This window comes from Sylvia atricapilla, chromosome 4, assembly GCF_009819655.1.
Source record: "Sylvia atricapilla isolate bSylAtr1 chromosome 4, bSylAtr1.pri, whole genome shotgun sequence".
Classification (NCBI taxonomy): Eukaryota; Metazoa; Chordata; class Aves; order Passeriformes; family Sylviidae; genus Sylvia; species Sylvia atricapilla.
Window position 1 is genome coordinate 29,218,398 of NC_089143.1, and position 24,625 is coordinate 29,243,022.

At 36.7% G+C, this 24,625-nt stretch overlaps 1 protein-coding gene across 2 annotated transcripts in view; it reads left to right on the forward strand.

Moving 5' to 3' along the window:
• Positions 1-25: 25 nt before the first annotated feature.
• The window catches only part of GRK4 (G protein-coupled receptor kinase 4), a 34,901-nt gene continuing 10,301 nt past the window's right edge, over positions 26-24,625 (forward strand). Inside the window, exons 1-9 of one of the 2 annotated variants that reach the window (XM_066317419.1) lie at positions 26-258; positions 10,511-10,597; positions 11,237-11,349; positions 15,523-15,600; positions 16,682-16,782; positions 18,128-18,220; positions 19,583-19,646; positions 20,370-20,510; positions 22,826-23,016. In XM_066317419.1, the coding sequence (XP_066173516.1) occupies positions 207-258; positions 10,511-10,597; positions 11,237-11,349; positions 15,523-15,600; positions 16,682-16,782; positions 18,128-18,220; positions 19,583-19,646; positions 20,370-20,510; positions 22,826-23,016 (920 nt within the window). In that variant the 5' untranslated portion in view covers positions 26-206. The remainder of the gene's footprint in view (positions 259-10,510; positions 10,598-11,236; positions 11,350-15,522; positions 15,601-16,681; positions 16,783-18,127; positions 18,221-19,582; positions 19,647-20,369; positions 20,511-22,825; positions 23,017-24,625) is intronic. The other variant, XM_066317420.1, reaches the window with a different exon arrangement.

Sequence of the window (24,625 nt, forward strand, 5' to 3'; positions counted from 1 at the left end):
CTCCGTCTCCGCCCTCGGGGAGGGGGAGCGCGGTGTCGGGGAGAGCAGCGGGTGATGGGGAAGAGGCGAGCGCAGTGCTGAGGTCCTCCGGGGCTGGATGAGCCGAGGCTTGGCGCCGCGGCGGTGGCGGGGCTGGAGGAGGGGGCGAAGGAGGCTGTAGGGGCGGCCCCCGCTCCGGCTGCCCTGAGGGGAAGGAGCCCCCGACCATGGAAATCGAGAACATCGTGGCCAACACGGTGCTGCTGAAAGCCCGGGAGGGTAAGAGCCGCGGGGCGAGGCGAAGAGGGAGGAGAAGCGGGAGTTCGAGGCGGGGCGGGCTGAGGACGTATGTCGGGGGAGGAAAAGGGTCTGAAGTGAGGGGGAAAGGGGCCCGCGAGGAGGGGGAGAGGAAGTGATGGAGGAGGAGAGGCTGGGAGGGAGGAGAGGCTGCCGGGCAGGGGTCCGGGCAGGGCGGGGACCCCTCGGGGTGGCGGCAGGAGCCCTCCCGGGGCGGGCAGTGAGTCCCGGGCTCTGCCCTGAGGCACCTGCCCTGCTCCTCCCGCGGGATCTGTTTGGAGTTACTGGCTTGTGGCTTTGCTTCTAAAAAACACCCCTTCCTCCTTCCCCCTTGATTCTAATAGTGTTTTTACCGGATGTTTTAAAAAGGTCGTCAATCTGTAGTTCTCAGTTTGTTTATAAATACAAATGCATATGGATATAAACGATAAAGTGACATAAATCTTCTCTGGGAAAACCTTGCACTCCATGTTGCTGAAATTCCTACCTGTGAAAAACGTAGCTGTTGAATGTGACTTTGCAGTCAAATATTTTGTATTATCCTAATACAAAACTGTGCTGTTTTCCATTAGATTATCACTTACACTTCGACTCCCCAGAACACCTTGAGATGAGGATTTCTTCCCTCAGCTAACAAACGTTTTGGGTAGATAATTAGTTTTAGCACGTGGTTGCTGTTTAAAAAAAACATCCTGAACTAAGATGGTCCTACTGCTTATTCGTGTATATAACTGTCCATTAAATGGCCACTTGAAAGTCTCCCTGGATTACCAATGTACTTTGTGCAGAGTGTATTTTTCAACTATGAAATGTGCATATTCTTTTTGGATTGGATCCTGCTTGTCTTAATCGTGTTGAGAAGTCCCATTAGTTAAGCTGGAGCTGTTTAAAGTGAGTAACAACAGCAGAATCTGCCTCTGTATGTTTTGCAAGTTCCTCCAACTCTAAATGGGTTTGGCACTTACGCCATGTGTGTATCCAGTTAAATTTGCCTTAAGCAGCAAGAGAGGAAAATCAGCTTTTTGACTTTGAAGTGGGGTTTAAAAAACAGAGCAGTGATCAGAATTTTGGGCCATCTTCCAACCTTAGCTGAAGGGACCACCTCAAACTAGAGGACATGTTTTGGCTGGTTTCACTGACAGTAACATGTCTGTGGTGGTGCTGGCTGAATTTGGAATTTGCATTGAAGTGATCTGAGAAATGAAGGGAAAGTGGAGTCTGGCTCAAAACTTTACTGTGCCCAAACCCTCACCACAAAGAGCGGAGTGGTAATCTGCAGAGGCTTTTAAGTGGTTGCTTAATGTCAGGCTGCCTCTTTAGTTAAGGTTTCACTATGTTTAAAATAAATTATAGTGGTAGAACTGACCAAACAAGATATTTTAATGAACTAAATGAAAGTCTGAGAGCAGCTGATGTGAAGATCAGTTCTACCTGACATGAAACTTTAAAAAGTAATGGTAATAATCTGTTACTCTCTTTGTACCTTCAATTGGCCTGTACTCTGTTGTGTAAGCATTCACAAAATATGTGAATTCTGGCTTTGAAACTCTAGAACTCCATTGATCAGTTGGTAGAAGGTCTTTTACCTTTTCAGGTCTCACTCCCTGTGCATGGGCTACTTCTTATGTCACCTTTTTCAAAACTTCTTGAAATGAAAGTATTTTCTGCCTGTTGCATGTTCTGGCTAGTCTGGGAATGTCTGGTTTACTCCATGTATCAGGACCATTCCATAAAATCCCTGTCCCAGCTCTATTCTTATGTGCCTGATAGAATGCAAGGCAACGGAATTTGCGAAGTTAGTCTGTGAGATAGATGTTTTAATATATTCTTTGCTAAGAGGGCCTCACAACCTGGGCAGAAGAGCAGACTTTCAAACTACTTTCCTTCCCACGCTTTTATTATCACTCTCTATAGTGTATAGAGAGATGGGATAGCATGGAAAAGTGCAGAAATATATCTTGTGGAAGAAAGTAAAATCCAAAGGTAATATACAATACAGCTTCACTTATTTTCATGTCTAGGCTTTAGCCATGTCAGTAGTCTCTCAGTGTGGGTGAGAGAAGGTGTTCACCTGGATATACATATCCGTTGTTCTAGCAAATAAAATAACATGTAAACTACTGTGCTCTTATTCTTTGTTTGTGGTACGTGTCAAAAGAAATCAGTGAGAGTTAATTATGGCTTGCTAACTTGAGACTCTTCTCTGATGAAGATGAGAGTAGTAAAAGATTGTACCCTTGAATACATCTTACAAAGTCTGTTAACCCTAGAGATATGTCATTTTCATTTTGTAAATATAGAAACAACAAAAGATGTGTACCTGTTCACGTCAGATGAAAGAGTATGGCAGGTGCCTAATGGGAATTCAGAAATTCCCAGTAAATTACAGCAAATCTTCCCTGAGCAATAAACCAGATTTATTAATCAAAATCATGATCCCAGATTTGTACACATAGTTTTCCTCTAATTATAGGTACTCTGATCCTTCTGGATGTGAATGTTGTTAGGATGTGAATATCATTTGGGTTTTGCGTTTGTAGGTGCGCAGAGTCAACATATCTTAAACAGTGAGGTTCATGTCTACCATTTGAATCTGATTTGATACATAGAAAGTAAATTTGATCCATGTTATTAGAGAGCAAGGAACTCAGATAAAATGAATCTTTTCTTGCTACTTTCTTCTTCTATACAATAACAATAAGGTGCTATTGCAGTCTGTTTCTAGACTACCGACCTTCTCATTCAGTCTTGCTGTTTATTTATTTCATTAGAGGAGTGAATCTTCTAATTCAATTTGCGTGAGAATAGCATCTGTTTATAGGAGTTTCCTAATTCCATTTTTCAGGTCATATGAAACCCCAGCTTCCCCCCAGCCTCATAACTTTAAGTTTTGTCTCTAAGAGGATGTTCATAGCTTTTAATAAAACACCATTTTAATAGAAGTCTGTCTCTCTTCATTAAAGACTTGTAATGTCTCTGTAGCAACTGCAACCCTTCTTTATGATAAGAAGGGAAATCATCAGGATTCCTTATCTTCTTTTAAGGCCACTTGGTAAATAATCAAATGCCAGTTCTTTGGGCATGTGGGTGTTAGTGATAACATTACATGTGATTCTTGAATGTACCTACTACTAGAATATGATATGATGGCACAAAGTACGCTTTGGTACTTCATGGATGAAAGATTTAGGAGTCAGAAGCTGTACTGGGAGTTTTTCTTTCCTTGTCCAGTTTTTCAGTTGACCTGCTTGTGCTAAAAGCTGGCCTGTCCATGGAGGGATTTGCCTTCAGACAAAAACTGCAGTGCACCTGCAGTGCAGGGAGTTTGGGATTCCCTGTTCCACTTAACCCTGAGTTAAGTGGCCCACTGTGTCAATCCTGCTCTTTCTTCTTGTGCATACATTACTTTTTGAGAGAAACCTCTATGTGGGATAAAAAAAGGGAAAACTTCCTCTTAAGGTGAACGCAATGGTGGAAGAAGCACAGGTGACTCAGTAGAAAAACAAGAGATTATAAAGCAAACTCAAAGTGATCTTGTGAATGCTGAAGTGTAGGAGGTGAGATACAAAACCAGGTAATTGTGGTAGTGATGTATGAGCTGAGATTGCAAGCTTTCACAGCAGCTAGTCCATGTTCTCTTTACTCAGATTTGTGTGAAAGAGTAGTGTGCAACAAGATGTTTTCTAGTTGTGTACAAGAGCAGAGAAATTAGCACATTCATTTTTTCCCAGCAGAAAAGTATTTGAAATTAGTTTCACTTGAAGGACATTGAAGAATTTGTCCCATAAATGGAGAGAAATAATAAATGCAAACAAGGTTTTACTGAAAACAAACAAAAAAAATAGTCCCCCCACCCCAATTTTTATTTTATATTCACTTTTCTCTTTATATTTGTATCTTCTGGTTTTCTTTCGGTCACTCTCAGAGTATATGTAAGCCTCAAATTCATTTCAACAACCCACACGTAGTCTGTGATGTTGGGAAGGAAAGAATTTAATCCCTGTATGTTTTAAACTGCTGAGGAGTGTTTCTTTTTTCATTGCCTAAAGTAACCGTCTCAAAAAATACACCCAAAGGGTAGATACATTGTTCCTTTGAAGTCAGTGGCCGTTTACTCCAGGTGAGGATCTATGCCAAGAGTTCATTTCAAACATACCTGGTCCATTTGCATCCACTTTAAAATTCATTTATACTGCTATTGCAGTTTGGAAATGAGAATTGGGACTGCTGTTAGGCATAAAGTATCCTCTGTGTCATGATTGATCTTGGCTAAATTAAGGTCATGCCTCAAACAAATTTTCTCCCAGCTCTTGGTTGTATGGTTGTAGCCTGTGGTTGCAGAATGGGTGAGGTAGTTTCCAGCTGGATCCATGACCCAGTCTGGGGTGTGTGGGTTTTTGAGGTGTTTTTTTTTTCTTATGTTGCTGAGTGTTTTGGGTTTGGGGTTTTCTTCCCAAAATTAGTTTTAGATGGATCAGTAAGCTCCTGCAGATTTGATAATTGCTAGGTGCAGTCCAAGGATGGGTTTAGAAGGAAGGAACCTTTCAGTATTAGAATGTGATCAGTTTGGCTTAAGTGAATCCTGCAAGATACTTGTTTCAGAATAATTTTCTCAATGATGTATTCTTCACAGAAAATAAGAAGTCCACTCAAATAGTGAGTTTTATCTGTCTGGACTTGAAAGCGATTGGAATAATCCTGTATCAAAAGAAATCCTCCTTTTGCTTGCAGTATGAGGTAATATTCCAGTACAGTTTTCATGATAGAAGAAAGGTATTATATTTTCTGTGTGTTTGTAACTAGGAAGATAATTCTATGGACATTGCTCAGATCACTGTAGTTTGGCTGTTGAACTGAACTAATTTTGTAAATTATTTCAGGGATAGGACAAGTGGGAAAGCAAGGCACACTCCTACCCAGAAAGTACACCAGCAGCAAATACGAATTTTAACGTGAGACTGCTGAGAGTTTTTGTAGTTGCTTTCAATTGTTGTCAGTTCTTCCCTCGTTTGCCTCCTATGTTCTATTGCACTCTTACTGCATTGTGCTTTAAATTGCTGTAAACTCATTGTGGCAGGAAACATGTCTTCCTGTGTTTGTACAGAATTATGCACAATGCCTGCCTTTTTGTCCTTTATTTAATGAACTGTAAGGAGAATGCATGTGGGCAAGTTGGAATCTTAAATAATTACATTTACTAAATAAACACAACACGAGAGGCCTAGTAATTGATACATGCTGCTGCTTTGCTTATTTCAAATGTGGCAATTACAATAGAGGTTGCACAATCAGCTTAAAGGAATTTTATTTCTTTAATATCTGTTGCACTCTTAGTGTACTATCATGCTAAAAAAATCCTTGTTTGTTGACTGTAAAATTGCAGGGTTTTGGTGGTTTTTTCCCCCTCATAAACCCTGTTCATTAGCTGGTTATAAACATTTCGAAATGTATACAGAGGCATTACAATGTTTAACTGCAAGAACAGATTAATAATTTTAGTTCAGATCAGTTACATTTACTTGAGTTGATCCAAGCTTTCTATTCCGCTCCTAACTGGTGAAGAGCAGAGGCTGAGCAGTGTGTGCACTGGCATTCCTACATGTGCACATGATCACTGGAGCTGCATAGAGAGCCCATGTGAAGAACCAGTTGTTCGAGTGCTTATAGCTGTGGGAACAATAAATGATTGTGCACATAAACAAACGGCACAAATGTTCACGTAGAGAGCTGAGCTTTTAACTGCTTGCAGTGTTACTGCCTTGACAGTCAGATGAGCAAAAGTACTGGAGTATTACCTTGCTGAAGTCCCAACTCCATGTAGTTGAATCCAGGAGTGTGAGGACTATTAGCTTAAATGCCATAACCATCTGTAATCTATAGATATATTTTATTTATTTATTGTACTACTTGCATTTTTGCTTCTGTTTGCATTCAGAAGCATACCTTGGCCTTTGTAATTCTGGTGAGTTACGTGCTAACCTTGTGCTGAAACCTGAATTTTCAGCCCGATGATTCTCATAAGTTTACTGAGAACCGGCTAGATTTTATTTATCGTATGTCTGGGGAAAAAAACAAAAGCTTTCTCCATAGAAAAGCCTTGCCATTCTGTTTAATGTAGTTGTTAAGCTATTGCCAGTCTTGAGTTGATACAGGCTTGTATTTTGTCCAAAAATACATCTGACCTGCAGAATGGAGAAGGTTATTGTGAACCCCCACAGCAGCACATTATGAGCTGTCTCTAGAACTGAAAGCATGACAGCCTTCCTCAAGTGGTATGTGTGAGCTTGTCTTCTAGTCTGAACATTCCAGTGTTATGGTCTGATCTGAGGAGCTGAGGTATTAATTTCACACTGTTTGTGTCTTGAAGGTGGATCTTGTCCAATCAGGGCATAAAATAAAAATTTGTTACTCAATGGGCAGTGTTAATAAATGCCTCTATAGCATAAGGCCAAAATGAAACAGGAATATTTTGATTTGTTTTTTAGTGAAAGGTTTTAATCCTTACTGTGAGTGATTTGAAGGAAAATGTGTCTGGAACTAGGAGAAGATTTGAATTTATGTGAGTTTTAAATCTATTAGGAAACTTGCCTGCAATTGCCTCTGCTGAGGGAAAGACGTATTTTAAGGCAGTGTAGGTACCCAGCATACTTTCATGTGTCTTAGAGTAGATGATGTGGAGCTCCTGCACCAATTGTTTTTCATTTTTCGTTGAACCAAGTGATTTGATTTACACACTAAAGGCATGCTGTAGGTTGTCATCTTGTTGCAGTCTTAGGCTTTCAGAGCTTATCTGGGTGTGGTCTAGTATGAATTTCTCAGCTGGTATCTGACAATCTGGTTTGTTGAATCAGTTTTGCAAGAATGAAGTTGTAGCAATCGTGCACTCCAGTGCTACAGAGCTGTGTGCTGCTCAGCCTCACATTCATGGTGCTTGCCCTGCACAGGCAGGAGAGCTGGAGCACAGAGGTCCCCAAAAAACTCCATGCTAGAATCTCAGTGTTAGTGTAGGAGCCAATAAAGTGGGATTCTGCATGACAAAATCCATTTTTTTTGTCTCAAGGAAAACTGACTTAATAATCAGTGAATATTGTGCTCACTGAAATGAGAGTCATTCTGCGGATCAGGTCTGTAAGGAGGATCTCTATGGCTCTGAGAAGTGCATCTGAGGACTTAAAACACATTCTCATTTCTTGACATTGGTTGCACCCACAGCAGTTTCATTTTTTGCAACTAGTTGTGGTTTTACTGATGAATAAGCCAACAGCATTGCCTTACATAAGTTTTTCAAATATTTCTCTGAAGGTTAAAAACAAAGTTGAAATAAAACATCTAAATATTTTGCCCATACCATATTCTAGTGCAGTGATCTAACTGAATTTAGTTTGTCTTTTTAAGAAGCAAAAAAAGGAAAAGAGTTACATGTTGAAATTGTGACTCTAAGAAGTAATTTGGGGAGAAAGGAAACGGTAAGGTTCTTGTGTACCTGAAAATGTAATTGAAATTTTGCAGTGGTGTGTTGCTGTATTGCTGCATCCACCCTTCTCTTTGTAAAGATGAGTCGTTTCAAGCTGGACATTGCTCTTAGCCATGATTCCATCTGAAAGAGGCAAAAGCAGTAATTCATCTGAGCCACAGAGATCAACCAGAAAGCACCTTAACCTAATGGCTTTTTGTCTCTTCTGTTGGAAAGTGAGCTGTTGGTCTTTCTGGAAGAATTTTATCTGAAGTGTTTTAGTATGAGATTCAGAATAGAAGCTCTGAATCAATATAAAGACACTTTCAAACCACAGCTGTTATAATTTGATTTGATACTTCTTTTAAACTGCCTCAGAAATGGAAAAGGATTTTGCAATTAGGGAATAATGTGACAAACACATTGGCCTCCTGCCATAACTTTTACCAGAAATGGCTCCTTATGTTAGTGGGACCTACAGACTTTGACAGTGCACTTGCTGTAAATACAAGAACATTCAGTTGAGAAAAAAATGAGAGCACATTGATCTAGTTGATACTGCAAAGCACTTGATCCTTGTGTATCATTAATAAATTATATGTAGTCTTTATTGACTTCTGTGAGAGGGTGAATTCAGTTGCCTTCTAGCATGTGCTCTCTTCTTGTAAAATGAAGCTCATAATGGTCACATCGTAAGTAAGTAGCTGAGTATTTGGGCAAAATACAGCAGTTTTTGTGTTGGACTTGAAGTAAAATGCACTAATGATCTCTCCTTTTCTTGGGGTTGGGATGGGTTGAGTTTTTTCTTTGACAGTGCTTCAGAACATGATACTCTTGATATATATTACAGTTCATTTCACACTTTCCAAACAGCATTGTGATATGAATTTGGGGTCAGTTTATCATTCTTGATCAATACTGATTGTATGGTGTAATGCAGAATTGATCTTTCTGGGCAGTTTTGAACAGAGGAAATTTAACTTCAGTGGACTTTGCAGCTTAGTGTATTTTTCAGTTACATGACTAAACCTGTCACTTCTATCCATTGTTTTTCATAATCACATAATCTATACTCAGGCCTTGTTATTCAGTGTATGTCTATAGGCTATCTATGTTAATATTCCTTGATTTTCTTTGTGTTCAGTTCTCTTAGAAAGGCTCTGTGATTTGATTTTATTCAAGCATATATTCAACTTCTTTTTAAGATCAGAAATATTTTGTTAAAATAGTCACAGTTTATTTTAATAATAGTGATAATTACACCTTTATTATTAGTTCTTGTACTGCTGCAAATATGGGATGGGAAGTAGATTCCATATTTCGTGTTCTAAAACTTTATGGAAGGCAAATGACATGCAAAGTTATTATTAGAAAATGAAGTGCAGAAGAAATTTGGGTTTTTTTAGAGAGTAGGTCTCAGTTCAAAGAATGTCCACAAGCCAATGTTTATAGGTGTTGTGTTCCTTTTATTTTAACCTTTCTAGGGATATGGGAGTTGAGAATGTTTTGTTGCAGCAGCACAGTAAGATGTCAATATTCCTGTTAGCAAGGATCATGAAAATTTGGTATGAACCAAGGTACTCTAAGCCGTGACTGGTCAAACTGCATTGGTGAAATGGTTCAAGAAGCTGTATGTTTGAGTAAAGAGGGGCTTTTAAAAAATGCATATTTTGTTGTTCTGAAGATGTTAGTTCCTTTCACCTTAACGATTTATTTCTGAAAGAGTTTGGTACCCTTTGCTGCTTAGTTTCTATTCAGGTTACATGGGGTAACTCCCTTCCTTTTTCTCCCATTGTGGTTAGCAGTACTGCTTTGGACGGTGTGAAACTTCTGTGCAGATTTGCAACTGCTCTGTCATGTGGAAATACATCTGATCATATCACTTAGTATAAAACTTTTAAAATCTTCTGCAGCACAAAATTGCTCTTCCACAGAAATGTTTTGGATCTGAAAGTGTGTATATGTTCCTGTCTATTTCTGCTTTTTTTGATAAGTATGCATATCTTCTGTAAACGAAATTGGCCAAGGTAATGCGCTGAAAGTCCAATGTAACATAGGAAATGTAGCACAGGTATATTTTTTTAGAAACTGAGAAAAATACTTGTGATTGTTTTTTAAAATCAATACTAATTCAGCACCAGTGCTGTGAAATTTGAAGCGTTAAAAATATTTAAATTTTACAACAGCTAAGTTCTTCCTGGTATCCATGTATGGTCTAGAGTAAATACTGCGTATTTGAGCTATGCCCTCTCATGTATTAGTGGGGTCTGCATTTACTACTATTACTGCCCCTAAAGAGAGAATATTTATATACAACTTTATTGTCCAAAAATGTGTTTAAGAACTTTGTTCTTGGTATTTTGTTGCTCAACTTTATTTTCTTCCATTCTTTACTATGGTAGACAGATAATTCTCAAAATTTTTTTTGTTCCATCTTTGATGTTCTGGTTTTGTTTGTGATTTTCAAAATACCTAGATATTTGTCTTTTCTCTGCAGAGATATTTTACATGTACAGCCAAAATTTGAAGTATTTGTCTTGAAAAAGACTTTACATGAAACATGAAAAAAATGCTTAAAAGTTCTTCATAAAAGTATCACATTTGTTATTGGTTTGGATATCCATGTAGTATCCATGGTATCCATGGATTTCTTTCTAGGCATGATAAGTAGTCTGACGCATATGAGTAGAACTGACCTAAGTTTATGCTATTAATGTTATGTTCAGTTTTACTCTGACACAGTATTAATGAGTAACTTACATTATTCCTATTTTCTTCTAGGCAAACGGAGTGGGCGTAGTAAAAAATGGAAAGAGATGCTGAAGTTGCCCCCTGTCAGTCACTGTGAAGGTATTCGGTGCTCCATCGGTGAGTGTCCTGTAAAATACCCTTTGAGAGAGAAGGGTAACAGTTTGGTGCTGTTAATGGAAAGGATTCTGTCTTGCTTTAAAATGCTAAATAGCAAAAAAAAATAAATTCTAATATGATAGAGAACTTATGAGAAAATAAAATTTATGAGAAGATTATAAACTATATCACAGCTCCTCGTTTGTTAAAGGAAAATGTTTCTAAAGAATAGATTTACAAACCCTTGAATTAGAAAAAAGAATCACATTATAAATTGATGGTAATATATTTTACCCCTTTCCTTAATGCCTTTTAATTGTTTGGAAAGAGGGAATACAAGATAATAATAGCAAAGGTTAAAAAAAACTATCTTGTTTTCTTTGGTATTGCTGTTTCACAGTATGGTTGCTTTCTGCACCCTAAATTAACCTCAAACATGTAATTCAGTGTGTTTTTAGTAAATGGGATGGTCAATAGAACACAGATGTGAACTGAAGAGTGTTTGACTATTCTTTAGGATCATTGCATATTTATGTTATCTTTGATAAATATATTAATGTAAAATCTTCCTGGTTTAGTGATGTTTTTCTGACCTCAAATGGGAGTAATTACTATCCTACTACAAAAATAAAAATAAATAAAGATTTTTTTTTCTCCCAGAAAGAGACTATAACCAGCTTTGTGACAAACAGCCAATAGGAAGACTTCTTTTCAGACAGTTCTGCGATTCCAGACCAGATTTGAAAAGATGCATTGAATTTCTGGATGCAGTGGTAAGCAGTGAGAAATGGGCAGTGGCTATCAGTAGGCAGTTGCTTATATATTCTTGCATATAAATGTTTGATTTTTGTGCTGGTTTTGCTGGGATAATTTTCTTCATTGTAGGTAATTTTGTGCTTTATTTTGGATTTTAGACCTAATGTTGATAACAAGGATGTTTTAGTTCTTGCTGAACAGTGATTACAGTGTCAAAGCGTCTGTTCCTCATGCTGCCCTAAAAGTGAGGAGGCTGATGGTGCACAGGAAGTTGAGAGTGGACACAGCCAGGACAGTTGAGCCCAAGGGATATCCCATACCATATGGTGCTGTACTCAGCAATAAGAGCTGGGGGAAAGAAAAAGGGGGGAAGTTACAATTGGCCAAATATCTCCTTACCAATGGGAAGAAATAAATGAATTTCATAGTTTGCTTTGCTTGTACTTGTGGCTTTGCTTTTTCAAACTGTCTTTATTTCAAGCTGCAAGATCTCTCACTTCTGACCTTCTGGTTATTAGTGGGGGGAAGTGAGTGAGCGCCTGCATGGGCGTTAGCTGCCTACTTGGTTTAAGACACAACCATTTTATTCATTTTCTCTATACACCTCCATTTCCTAACGCTGTGTACTTGAAAACATAGTGTGATTTACACTTTGCTGACTGTAAAGCTGTAACTTCTGACAGATGTCAAAAAACTGTCTCTGTTACTTAAAGGAAAATGTTTAGTGTTTACTATAAACTGTCTCTGCCATCTTGGTATGATTAGAGCTACAGAAATGGACATGATAGGAAAGAGAGAAGCAATTTTAGGAAGACATGCTGCTTGGCTTCTAGAACATGAAAGAATGCCTGTATTCTGAATATTACTTGCTATACTCACGGTTCAAAATGTTATAAACATAGATTTAAAACTGTTGTAACTTGCATAGAAGCCCTAGGCTACACAGCATGTGTAATTAAATTAAAAACCATACAATGTAATACTAATTAAAAAAAATACAATGGAGTTGGAAATTTAGAGAACCATCTATGGAAGGAGAAAAAACTTCTTTTTTTGAGACTAAGGGAAAAGGTCTTGATATATTTACATCTTGATATCTAATGCTGAAGAACAAGGGGAGGAAGGAAGTGTGCCCACAGCTGTATTTTGCAAAAAATCCTCACCCTCTTGGGGAGGGGGAAAGTAATGAGAAGATTAGGCAGGCACAAAACAGCTCTTAAGAGGCAAGAATAACAGCTCAGAGCTTTCATTCTTTGTCCCTCACAGTTAATCCAAGAACAGTAAAATACAGCCTCAAACTGAGATTGCTGCTGAAAGAACAAGTTTTCTCATTTCAGCCATTTTTGTTCTTACATGCAGAGAACAAATGACCAAAGAAGACAGAAGTAGCGTAGAGCTGCTGTTTGCATGCATCGCAAACTACAGTATTGGAGTGCAAGATGGCTCTGGAAGAGGCAGGTGTAAGGAATGTACATGGGATTATTGCTGTGCCTCCCATTTCACTGTATCTTCCTTCCCCTGTGAGAATAAAAACTGAGGCACTAGATCAGCTAAAAAGGAATTTGAGTGCTCAATAAGTGGAATTGTTTACGTTTGTCAGTGAGTCTATGTGCAATTTGGCTTATTCCCCCAGTGTGTTTCACTTTTTGTGACTCCCAGGAGCTGTTTGATCACCAAATTCCAGAGAGTAGAGTGAGAGTTGGAGGCTGAACAGATTGAATGGAAATCCAGAACAGTGGAGCTTTCATTCCTGAAGTGAATATAAACCAGAGCCCTTAATAAGTGCCATGCACTTACAACTGTAGATGTACCCTTAGTGGTTACAACTTCTGTACACATTTTAATCCTTTTATCCTAGATAAGGAGTAGCAGAATCTTTGGCAGTACAAAAGAGAGTGAATCTTAGGCATGACTGTAAGGCAGGTGTGTCCTTACTCTACAGATGTCATTTTCAGGTAAAAATGCCTCTAAGAAGTAACTGTTTTTCACTAGCTGAAAAATTTTGAATTGTTTTGAAATAGGCAACCTATAATGTTACGTCGATTGCAACACTTCTGTGAATTAACAAAGACTAGCATAGCTGAGATAATCTGATGTAAGGGATGGTTTCACAATTTACTTTTTTTCATCTGTTGTTTAACTTCCATTTGAAAAATCAGGGTGAAGAATTATTCTTGGGAATCATTGAAACAAGATAACCTTTATTTGGTGACTCTCATGATCTGAAACTAGCATCCTGTCTTGATCAAGGATGTGAGATAAAATACCTACTACCTCTTATAAATGGTTCCTGACTTAGCCTGGTTCCCTTTTGTACACTTCAACATTGAACTTCAGCAAGCTTGTTCTTTTGGGGATTGAGGGGTTTTGGTATTCTTTGTAAGGCAGTACAAGAAGGAAAAGCTGAGGCTGTGTGCTTTTTACCTTGGCTTTTGCCAAGTTTAGCTTTTTAAAAATGTTGAAGAAACTTTAAATATAAAATATTTTTTAGAAAAAAAATACTCCCAAAATGAAATGTCATAGCCTCAAAAACCTTGCATCTTAGTTAATAAAGTTTTCTGACTCCTTTACATGAGTATAAGAAGGTGTGACCTAAAAGTCTGGAGTCATCATGAAAGAAGAGTTGTGAAATAACTGAATGTAAGTGACAGAAGCTAAAGTGAGGAATTGGAGTTATCCAGTCTAGTGAGTCATTTCACTAGCTAGGAACAGGGTTATTCATATATGAAAAGGAATGGGTCAAACTTCCCTGTAAGTAACAGAATTATTTGGAAAAGCCATCTCTCAAACTTCCTTTTTAATTACACTACCCACTTGAAACAGTATGCCTAACTGTATTAAATTAGTGTTAAAGGTGCTAAGTACCCTGCTGAACTTCAGGTTGATAAACTTTTCTGACTTGCTCAGGTTGATTAGCAGTTGCAGGAGAATTCCTTACCATCAGGCTTGTTGTTGTGGCATTGAACAGCAGAAATAATGGCTTGCTTTTACAGTGATGGATTTGAGTAGTGTGCTGAAGTGGGTGATACCATAATGTCTCAGTAGAAAAAGATGTTGATGACTTAGTAGTGATCAGTTGTCATTAATGGCAGAACTGAAAATCAGGGATTCTGATATTTCCAGTATTGTGTGTGTTTAATTCTTGAACTGTCATTTTTTTAGTGTTTAATTTTCTTTATAAAGGTAAGTAACTTCTGATTAGATCAATTACTTGTAATTTCCAATGAGGTTTCTAATGACTGTTGTTCCAATATGCCCAAACTGTTGTTTTGTTTGATACAGTCCTCCATTCTGGAAGTCTGCCACGTATTCTTTTTTCCTAGGTGCATGCATTTATATCCTGAAATAGGAAATAAGCTTTGATTGAGTTGGCCCAGATAACAAACCTAATAATACATGTTGCTGTTTGAGATTGCTCTTTTCTAATTCATCTTTCTCCAGATTTTGTGTTGTCTTTAAATGTTGTAACTTCTGATGTCTGATTCTAGATTATTCCATAAAATGATTAATAGTACATAGTTCTTGGAGTTTTTCAGTAGTATCTATGTGGTGATTTGTTGGTTGTGAGTTCTTTCCTTATGTAGCTGCTTCTGGAGCTCTGTTCAGCTGCCAGTTGTTTATCTGCAAAACACACTGTGTTGCACAATTCTCTTTTTCTGCATCTCAGTACCAGATGTTACTAAGTCAGAAACTTTCAAAATTTGTATCTACTCAGTTTTATTTTCTCAAAGAATGACATAGGGTTTGGTTTAGATCTCATTTACAAGCTCGTAGACAATAGTTTTATCCTGGTTTTACCTAAAACTGTAGCAAAGAATGATACATGAAGGAAAAAAGTACAGTGAAGAAAAGGCTGGTTATTGTACTCTTAATATTTCCCATTTGGGTCATTCTGTCCCACAATACTACACAAATACTATTTCATTATAGTTGATCTGGTTTAACCTCTAGGATGGAGTTTCTGTTATTGCATTTGGACTAATTGTTAGATTTTGTATATTTTCCAAAGAATAAATTCCATATGCTTTGTTTTTTTCCTTAGGACTGTTCTTCATACATGTTTCACTATATAGCCTTCTGATCCTTTTATATTAGGAGTGTTGTGTTATTAATGATAAAATTTACTTTTCATCATGTAAAAGTTGTCAAGTGGCTCTGAACATAATATAATTTTCAATTCCATTCCCTAGGCAGAATATGAGGTATCTTCAGACGAAAAGCGTATAGACTGTGGCCTCAAAGTTTTAGAGACGTACTTCACTAATGGGGTAAATATATTGCAAAAGATTTTGTCAAGTGCTTTGTAAGTGTCAGATAAATAGGGAGATCTAAGTGGTTGCAATTTAGTAAATTGACTTTCAAACTTTATTGATCTCATTTTTGTCTTTCTGAGAGGTGTGCTGCCTTCTACAATTCTGCTCCATCAACTTGAGCAGAAAACTTGACTGTTCTCTGCTTTTACAATTACAATTTATCCTCCATTTAACACCTAAAGAAAACTTAAATTAACTTTTAGTTAATTTTAGTTTGAAGTCTTTTAGACTCCTGTGTGGCCTTGGCTATTTTGCTATAAAGTTTCAGAATTCTGCAGGTTTTCACAAAGTGAAATGCTGTTTTCTTCTGACACATTCTGTTACTTTCAGTTTTCCATGTAATCGTTAATAGCTGATTTTTTGCATTTATCAAGTGTCTTTTTTTTTTTTTTTTTGTATCCAGTGGGTACAAAGCTTTTCTGTGGGTATATAATTAGATGTTTGCTTTTTATAAATAGATGCTGCTTCTGCTCATCTTGCTTTGGTCGTCTTATACAAAAGGTTTTGAAGATGCCTTAAAAGCAGATAGAATCTAAATTTGCCATATCTTTTTGAGAATTTCTTTGGGACTACCATAAGTCATGTACTTTTTTAAAAAAAAAAAAAAAAACAAAAAAACACCCCAAATTTCTTTGGTCTGGTTTGAAATAGTTTCCCAGCCTGTGTTTGTGTTTCTTTCTCCTTTACATTCTGCCAAGCCAAAGAGGTGACTTGCTTTTTGGTGGTAGACTTACAGAACGAAAAGGAAATTTGACTTATTGCAAAGTTTGTTCCCCTATATAGTGAAATAGTAAATAATTGAAATAACTTCCAGTGCATTGTTCTGTAACAGGAAATAGATAAAAAATTTTGCTCAAATACGATTTGCTTGATTTTCTCTTTAGTCAAACTGTTAATTTCCTTTTCCTGTATTAAAAATTTTAATTTATCTTTGAATACAAAACTTTTACAAAATACAAGAGATTTTCGATTTATTTACATGCTTTCATTGTTGCTTTCCCTTTTTTCTTTTTTTTTTTTTTTTAATTATGTTAAGTCTGCAGCACACTTGCCAGAAATACCTCAGGAAACAGTAAATGAATGTAAAGCAAGACTGGAAAAGAACCCTTCTAAGGATCTTTTCATGGACTGTACTAGGTAAGTTAAAAATGCCTAGTGCTAAATTTGAGAATTGCAAGAGAAATTTTTATGTTTCTAAGGAAAGTGAAAGATGAAGTTTTTATACCCAGAGGTACTGAGTCCCTAAAATGAGTAAAGTGAGAAACTTGGAACAGATTCATTGAAGGACTAGGTTTTCTTCAGAAGTGATTTAGATGTTTGACTTTTGCAGAGCTTTTTCTTTAATGCTGCTTTTGCATAAAATCACAGTTTTCTGCCACCAAGAATTCTGTAAGATAAATGGTAATTCTCTTTATTGTATTCTTATTTTTGACTGGCTCCCTTCCATGATGAAGGTACTCAGAAAAATATGAAGCTATAAGTTGAAGCTTGAAAGGTTTCTGAACAATATTAGACATTTAAGGTTCATGAAAACAGGTTTAACTGAGGCAAACACTTAGGTGCCATTAAGATGGCTGATCAGAGGATCACTTGCGATAGTTAAAACAAAACAATACAACTTGGTTTTGTTCTGCAGTCGTGCAGTGATATTTCACAAAGTAGTATCAGTGGAGGCTTTTCTTGGAGGGGTGGTGCATGTTTATGAGTGTTACATGTTTTTCTAAAGCTTTTATGTTTCTAATATTTCTGGTTCTTCAAGGCATGCTTGATCATGTCTGAAGGATGACTACAGGTTTTGTCACTGCTTGGGTCATCTCCCTGGCAACAGAAATAAGCATGCTTTGTAACAAGCTGAGATTATAAGATTGAAAGGGTTGTGTGAGAACACCTCGTAAAACATGTCTCAAATGGAGCGTCTCATGTTGGTCATTCCCTTTCCCCTGTTCAGTAAAACCTGACTACAGTTGGAATGACTGTTTCCCTCCTCACCTCCATCTTGGTGTGTTTCTTTTAAGGAAATGATAAGGTACTTTTTGTTCAAGTTTTGGATATGGTATTTAGTACTTCAGTTCAAATCCTTGAATAAAAGTTTATTTACTGATCTCCAAAGAATGCATGAAACGTTGTAGATACTTTCAGAGGTCATATTTGCAGGGTCATACATGCATAAAATAGCTGCTGAGAAGCTGATGTTTATATGGGTTTGAGGACAACAAAAATGCAGAGGTCAAAGTGTCTAGTTCCTATGCACAGCAGTAGTTTGGCCTTCACAAATGTTTTGACAGGAACACTTTTCTATAACAGGTACTCACTTTGCGAGTCATTTAGGCTCAGGTCATTGTAGAGCACACTGGCTACGTTCTTCTGCCTACAGCTTCATCAATATGTTTAAATATATGTCTGTAGATTGACAGCACCTCCCGCTTCAACAGCCTTTTTCAGAGTAAGGTGGACTTTATTTTTCTCTTTATTTTCCTGCTAGAATTGTCCATGAATACCTAAGCAAAAGACCTTTTGAAGCTTACCAGGAGAGTGTGTATTTTTCCCGTTTCTTACAGTGGAAATGGCTGGAAAGGTAAGTTGATTTATAATGTTTGCATTATAATTTAGCTTTGCTTTGTGGCAAATTTTGATTTTTATGCTGGAAATGCTGTAGAGCTGAATGAGACTGCCTGTCTAAGAAACTGTGATCTGAAAGACAAGATGTAAATAATGATGTTGATGGACAGCAAGTGTCCAATGGAAGTGTCTGTCTGTAGCCCTTATGTGGTAAAAATTAAGTCTTTAGGTGGTATTGGGTAAGTGCAAATTCAGAAATGTTTGATTGTCAAGTGTGCAATGAAATACTAATCTTTCTTGGGAATACTGTCATCCTTTAGTTTCAACTTGGTCTAATTAGAGGATAATAAACAGATTAATCTAGTATTATAACCCATGGGGTGATTGGATTACTAGGTTTTTTAAGGTGGTATAGATACAGATCTAGTAATTCTAGTGATTACAAGATATCTATCTATCTGTCTGTCTGTCTGTCTGTCTAGTTTGAATATAGTTTGGACTTTCAAATCAATGCTAGATGAGTGTCCAGACTCTTTCAGAAGGCTGAAATTGTTACAAAATTACTCAATTTCAGCCCCCTGGTTATCGTGATCACATATTAAAACATTAAGGTGCTTGAGCACTGATTTTGTTGTAAATCCCAATTATCCAATGCCTTTATTTTTCTGAATTGGTAGCAAAAGCCAGTAAGAAAAGTAGGGAAGTACTCAAATTAAAAAAAACCTAAATGAACCTCCACTGCTGTTCTGAGAACAAAGCTGCAGTAACAGTGAATGCTCATTTAAAGCAAAACACAGGAAAACCCACTACCTTTTAATTGCCCTGCCCTGACACATTTAGGAAAGTTTTAGCACAGAGTGGTCAACACCTCTAGTGCCTCCAGTTGTTTGTTCATCCTCCTCTGCATCACCTTAAAAATTTGGCTCTTGAACTGCTCTTGCATATCACAACTTTCTTTTGTGATAAAAACAAAGTGAAATCAGAAATGGTTTACCTTTTAAATGCCACATTGTAAGCCTGATCCCATTGAAATGTAGTCTGCATGTCAGCATGTCAGTTAAGGGAGGCAGCAGGAGGTGATAAATGGCCTGTGATGAGAACACACAAGGCTCTGACTGGGGGCTCAAAGGGCCGAGCTGACCAGCTTTTTCCTTGCAATTGGCAGGGTCTGGTGACCACATGAGGGAGCCCACGTTTCTTAGCAGAGCACTCCTTTCATTTCAAATTCAGCTTTTTGTAGCACTTCTACATCAGATTAAGGCAACATTTGTTCAGAAATATGTCAGAACAGAAAGGAGAAAATGAAGGCAGACCTCGTTGGGGGCATTACTAACATTTTTAATTCCTGTTGCAGTAACTGTTTCTTTCTGTTAATCAGGCAGCCAGTAACCAAACACACCTTCAGGCATTACCGAGTACTAGGCAAAGGTGGATTTGGAGAGGTGAGTACAGAAGTAACTTTCTGCAAGGCTGTTCTTAAGGAACAAAAAACAAAAGAAGAGTCTGTTTAACTCTTGTCTCTATCAATCCACTTGGACACATCACCTGGCAAGCTGTTGTCGATACAAACTGTTTTAATGTGTTAGTTTAAGCATTATAGGTCATGCACAAAGCTGCAGAAAACTTGTACAAACTGACAACAATTGCTTCTATTTATAAATTTCATTTGGAAATGAGAATTTAGTTGCAATTTCCAAATTATGTACAATATTCATAAAACTAAAATCTATGGATTTTAATAATTCTATTTATAATTCATTGAACTGTCCTTGTACTTATTTTAAGCAGAGCCCTATATGGAAGTAGGAGTGCTCTTAATTACCATTATGTTTCTCCTTCTGATTGTGATGTGAGTATTGTCCTTAACACATACTAGGACACTTAACACTGTTACTGTAGTCACTTTTTTCATTAACACGGGATCCACAGTTTTACTAAACTGTTCAATCCCAAAAGGAATGTGTTTGCCTCTGTGTAATGACTTTTTCTACTTCTGTTACAGTTTTTGTGAACTTTTAAAGTTGTTTCATGAGCGAAGGCTTTGTATTGATGCTTACAGACCATAATTTTCTGAGACCACTAAAGAGTTTGAACAGAAAATTAAATCTAATCTTCTTTAAAATAAAAATTCTAAAACACCTGACTCACCATCCTTCTTTTTGTAGGTGTGTGCCTGTCAAGTACGGGCAACAGGAAAAATGTATGCTTGCAAAAAGCTAGAAAAAAAGAGAATAAAGAAGAGGAAAGGAGAATCAATGGCTCTAAATGAAAAAAGGATTCTAGAAAAAGTGAATAGTAGGTTTGTAGTAAGTATCTGTTTCCAATCTATTTTCAGAAATTTCTCTCATTTTGTTTACTTGATTTCAGTGTCTTCCTGGAGCTTGTGGGCACAAAATTCTTTTTAAAATTGATTTAGGGTGTGAATGACTGTAGAGAGAAATGATTGATGCAATAATAAATATGTTTTGTGTGTGATTGGAAATAGTTCTGTGCACAAGGATTTTTTCTGGTCCACCTGCTTTATTTCTCAGAGCCAGAACATTAGGCTGTGGTTCAGCATGCTGATGCCACTGAATTTTGTCCTCTGTTTAATAGCTGAGGTTTTATATCCTGACGTATTTTCATAGCCTTTGTTACTCTGTTGCTGGTATATTTTAAGATAAACATGACATTTTAGAAGTGTATTGGTTCAGGTTATATTGCTTTGTTATGTACCAAGGCTTAATGAGGTATCTTGTATGTGAAACAACTTTTTAGTGGAATTTCCACGTAATAGAAAACTTAATTCTAATACTTAAACCTGCTGCTATTGTGTGAATTATGGTCTGTTAGTAGCTCTAATTACTAAGCAATGAAAGAAGTCAAAATGTTCAAAGATACACCAAGTAAAATTTTCCCCAGGTAATATTTACTTTTTAATTGAAATGTCATTTAAATGTTAATTTCCAATACATTTTGATTTGGTTTGAAATCCATTTACCTGTAATTTTTTATTGCTGTTCAAAGGATTTTAGTGTACCTGTTTTAGAGGATAGTAAAAATTATTTCTAAATATATGTGTATAAAATATGTGTTTTCTGATAAGTTTTAGGTATTTAAAAAACCTCATTGTAGAATACTGTCAGCTACAAAAAAAAAAAAAAAAAAAAAAAAAAAAAGAAGAATCTGCTGGCCAGATACATTAATATTTTAAACTATTTTAAATTATGGTTCTGTGTAAATATGCTACTGTTATTTTTGCACAAGGCTTCTGAGCTTGAATTGATTGAAACTGAATCCAGAGAGTACCTGAATTTATCCATCAATTACTAAAACAGTGGAACTTCTATTTTTGAGTAAGATTTTTTTTTCAGTATATGTAAAACTGTAAATCAATAATTGATCCAAGTTGAATTTGAAATCACTTTACAAAATTGAGCATGAGTTATGTTCCTCTTGCTATCCAGTGGTGGTTTTTTATGCAACAGAGAAGATCTAGCTCTAGCATTTGCAGTGATCCTGGTTTTGAAGTGGGTAGATAACTTGTCATACCTCTGTCACAAGTACAGTCATAAATAGCTGGACACATCAGCTAAAACACCAAATGGGAATCTACGCCTCGAGTAGCTGGTTTCAGTATTTATTTGGTTTTATTATTTAGTATTGTATTTATGCTTCTGAAGGAAGAGTTTGGATCTGTTACTGAATTGAAGCAATTGTTTACTTGTACTGCATTTAAAATACTTCTATTGAGTAAAAAAACAACAACCTAGTGATTTTTTTACCTAGCTTATTTACCTAATGTAAGCTAAGTATATGTTTGAATTCCATTGCTCATAGTACAAGTTAGGTGATTTTGAAGATTCTACCAGATGATCATCTATGTAGAATAGCTTTTTCTGTTGAAAATGAATTTGTAACTTAAACAGTTGAATTTCGTAGTATATTAAATTGTGTTAAATGGGGAGGTGTTTTTTTTTTAATTCACTAGTCTACTTTAAAACTTGAAATGCACCCAAAAACTTTTACCTAAAACCTGAAAAAAAATGTGGCACTTTGTCCTTGCCTATCAGCACCACATTTCAAGTACAGTGGGAAGAAAGACTGTAGGGAGTTGTACTGAGTCTACGCTGTTGGCAAGTTCTAAATCAAGGAAATACACAGTTACTTGAGGGGGAGGCAGGGGTAGGAATAGGAACTATACATTTGATTTAAAATAATTTGAGTTGCTCTATGGCAGTTTTGAGTCTTATTGTTCAGGAAGATGGTTTGACAGTGCATCATTCCTGAGATACTAATAAAATAAGGATTGTGCTCATGCTGTCTGGACAAAGAGTATTACAGGTAACATGCAGCTGAGAGGCATCATCAGTAACTGTATTTTCTGGGTGGAGCTCTCTGGTATTTAAACAGATCTGCCACTAAGCTTTCGTCTTATGTATATGGTTCATGTACACAGGCAAATCAGTCTGAATTCTTTGTGTCTTCCAGTACTCTGCAAGAGTGATTTTCCACTTGTATGTTTTGTTCTTTTTTGCTTTGAAAAAGGATTCATAAGTTGATTGTATTGGAAAAAAGATCTGTGAATTGTTTTGGGGTTCATAATGAATAATGGTTGTGTTCTCACCCTGCCCGTTTTTAGGTTAGTTTATCCTATACATATGAGACGAAAGATGCCCTGTGTTTAGTATTAACCATAATGAATGGAGGGGATCTGAAGTTTCACATATATAACATGGGAAATCCTGGCTTTGATGAAGAAAGAGCTATTTTCTATGCTGCAGAACTGTGCTGTGGTCTGGAGGATTTGCAAAGAGAGAGAATTGTTTACAGGTGAGTGTCATCTGCAGTTACTTGTACTTTTCTACGTCTCTTCAGCATTGAACATATTGTTTCCTAGTAAAACAAGTTTGTATTTTAATTTTGTAGGAAAAGAATTAAAAAAGTTATTTAGTTATCCTTTTCATGGCATATCTCTAGGAATATATCTCTTATGTCTTCTTGCTGTTCATTTAGGTCTTGATGCTTGATGTATTTTAAAACAGTATAAAGTTGATTCAAGGTTTGTAAAATGAAATGAAACTATGATTTACAAAGGAAATTAATTTATAATTTTAATAAATAAGTTTTAGGAGTATGGTATTGTATTCCTGCCCACTCTAAAGAAGTTCACAGAGGGTTCTAGAAGTTCCTGGCTGCGTTGTATGTTACACCCGCAAGAGTAGCAGGATAGTCATAGCCCATGTGAAAAGCTCCTTCTCCTGTTTTAATTTCAGATTCCTCCAGTAAACTTATAATTGCCTTTGAATTGATAAAACTGTTAGAAGCTTTATGCATTGCAATTGAGATTGTATGATTTTAATGCTCTGTTTTGTCTCTGTACATACATTGTTTAACCCCCTGAATGAATTAATATTACAGAACAAGCAAAACCAATGTCGTGGTGGACCAAGAATGCTGTCTTTACTTTTGCCATGTAATACCAAATACCATTTCTTTCAAAGAATATTTAAAGTATATAACTTCAATATAATGAATCTTAGTCTTTTCCCTCCACAGTGTAGAAGACCAACACACACACACAGAATGGGAAGTGACAGAACCAGAGTGAATGAGGCTTATGCTTGTGGTTGACATCGTTCCCTAGAGAATTTGGCCAACCTTGCAATATTGCACAGTGTGTTTTGGCATACATGTAGGAGGGAAGCAGGGGTGAGAGATTTCATTAGCTACAAGTAGGTCGTTTCACATTGCCCAGATGAAAACAAAAGTGATTGTTCAAAATACAAAACAACAACAACCCCTAACAACAACCACAGCCCTGTGTTTAAGTCCAGCTTGTTAGCTGTTTGCCCATAAGACCTTCAAACATGTGTCATATCCTCGAGTTCTTCAGTTTTTTAACTCTGATCTCTCCTGGTTTCTCTGCTATTGTAATCTTACATTAATGTCCATTTATTACTATTATGGGGATTGTCGAGACTTAAAAGCATGAGAAGCAGAGCATCTTTATGACTTTGTTTATATACAGTTCATCTCATAAGGTAATGAAACTTTACCATGAATAAACATGCTACAGAACATGAATTTCCCAGTATTTGGGGGAAAAGCCCTAAGTAGATTTCTTGGTGAACAGTTGTATCTCATTTAGAACGTCAACTCTAGAGTAATTTTTCCTAATATTTTTTCTTTTGTATTATTCAGTCTCTTCTTCTTGTCACAACTGTATGTACACGTATATATATACATATTGTTTTTCATAATCTGTTCCAATAACTGTCTCTTTAGCTAACTACTGGGTTTTACATGTCTATTTCTGGCTTATAATTATGGTGGAAGAAATCTAAGAGACCATTTTAGTCCACATGCTTACTGCATACCACAAATACCACAAATACACATAGATACAAAATAACATAAATAAAAATTTAAAAAGTAACAT